At 54.9% G+C, this 532-nt stretch overlaps 1 protein-coding gene across 1 annotated transcript in view; it reads right to left on the bottom strand.

Annotated features, from left to right (window-relative positions):
- Positions 1-532, bottom strand: part of dusp14 (dual specificity phosphatase 14) — an 8581-nt gene that overhangs the window by 775 nt on the left and 7274 nt on the right. The window contains exon 2 of the mRNA XM_008424990.2: positions 4-455. Coding sequence (XP_008423212.1) covers positions 4-357 — 354 coding nt within the window. The 5' untranslated portion in view covers positions 358-455. The remainder of the gene's footprint in view (positions 1-3; positions 456-532) is intronic.

The following is a 532-nucleotide window of genomic DNA, read 5'->3' as shown; positions in this document are numbered from 1 at the left end:
CACCGCCCCTCGTTTGCGCCCCACACTGTGGATCTTGTCGGCCACGCTGTCAAAGTACAAGGAGATAGGGGAGTGGGGCATGTCTGCCAGGGGGACCTTCACGTACTCCATATGTGGCCAGTTGAAGTTGGGCAACTCGATGGTGGCATTAACCACACAGGTGATGCCCTTAGACAACAGCAGGCTGCGGTTGGACGCCACATTGCCTCTACTGAGGAAGAGGTTTGGGGTGATTTGGGCGATGCCCCCCAGTAGACTCCCRCTCTCCGGCAGCAGCCTTGGCACGGTGGCGGGCACCATGGAGCTGCGATGGTGGTGGTGGTGGTTGTGGAAGAAGCTCTGGCTGCGGGAACCCATCGAGGAACCAGGCGMGTTTCAGGACGGGATGGAAAAGCTCTGAAGAAGGCAAAAACTTCAGGTTGTCAGGATCATAGCAGTGAGGGACCCACCAGACCCTGCAAGACATGAAAACTCAATTTTACTTTTCTTCAAAACTAAATATTTTTCTGTTTCACTGTAGACTCAGGCCCTG

Source organism: Poecilia reticulata, linkage group LG13, assembly GCF_000633615.1.
Source record: "Poecilia reticulata strain Guanapo linkage group LG13, Guppy_female_1.0+MT, whole genome shotgun sequence".
In the NCBI taxonomy this organism is placed as follows: domain Eukaryota; kingdom Metazoa; phylum Chordata; class Actinopteri; order Cyprinodontiformes; family Poeciliidae; genus Poecilia; species Poecilia reticulata.
The sequence above is the reverse complement of the archived record's forward strand: the minus strand, read 5'-3'. Positions and strand labels throughout refer to the sequence as shown.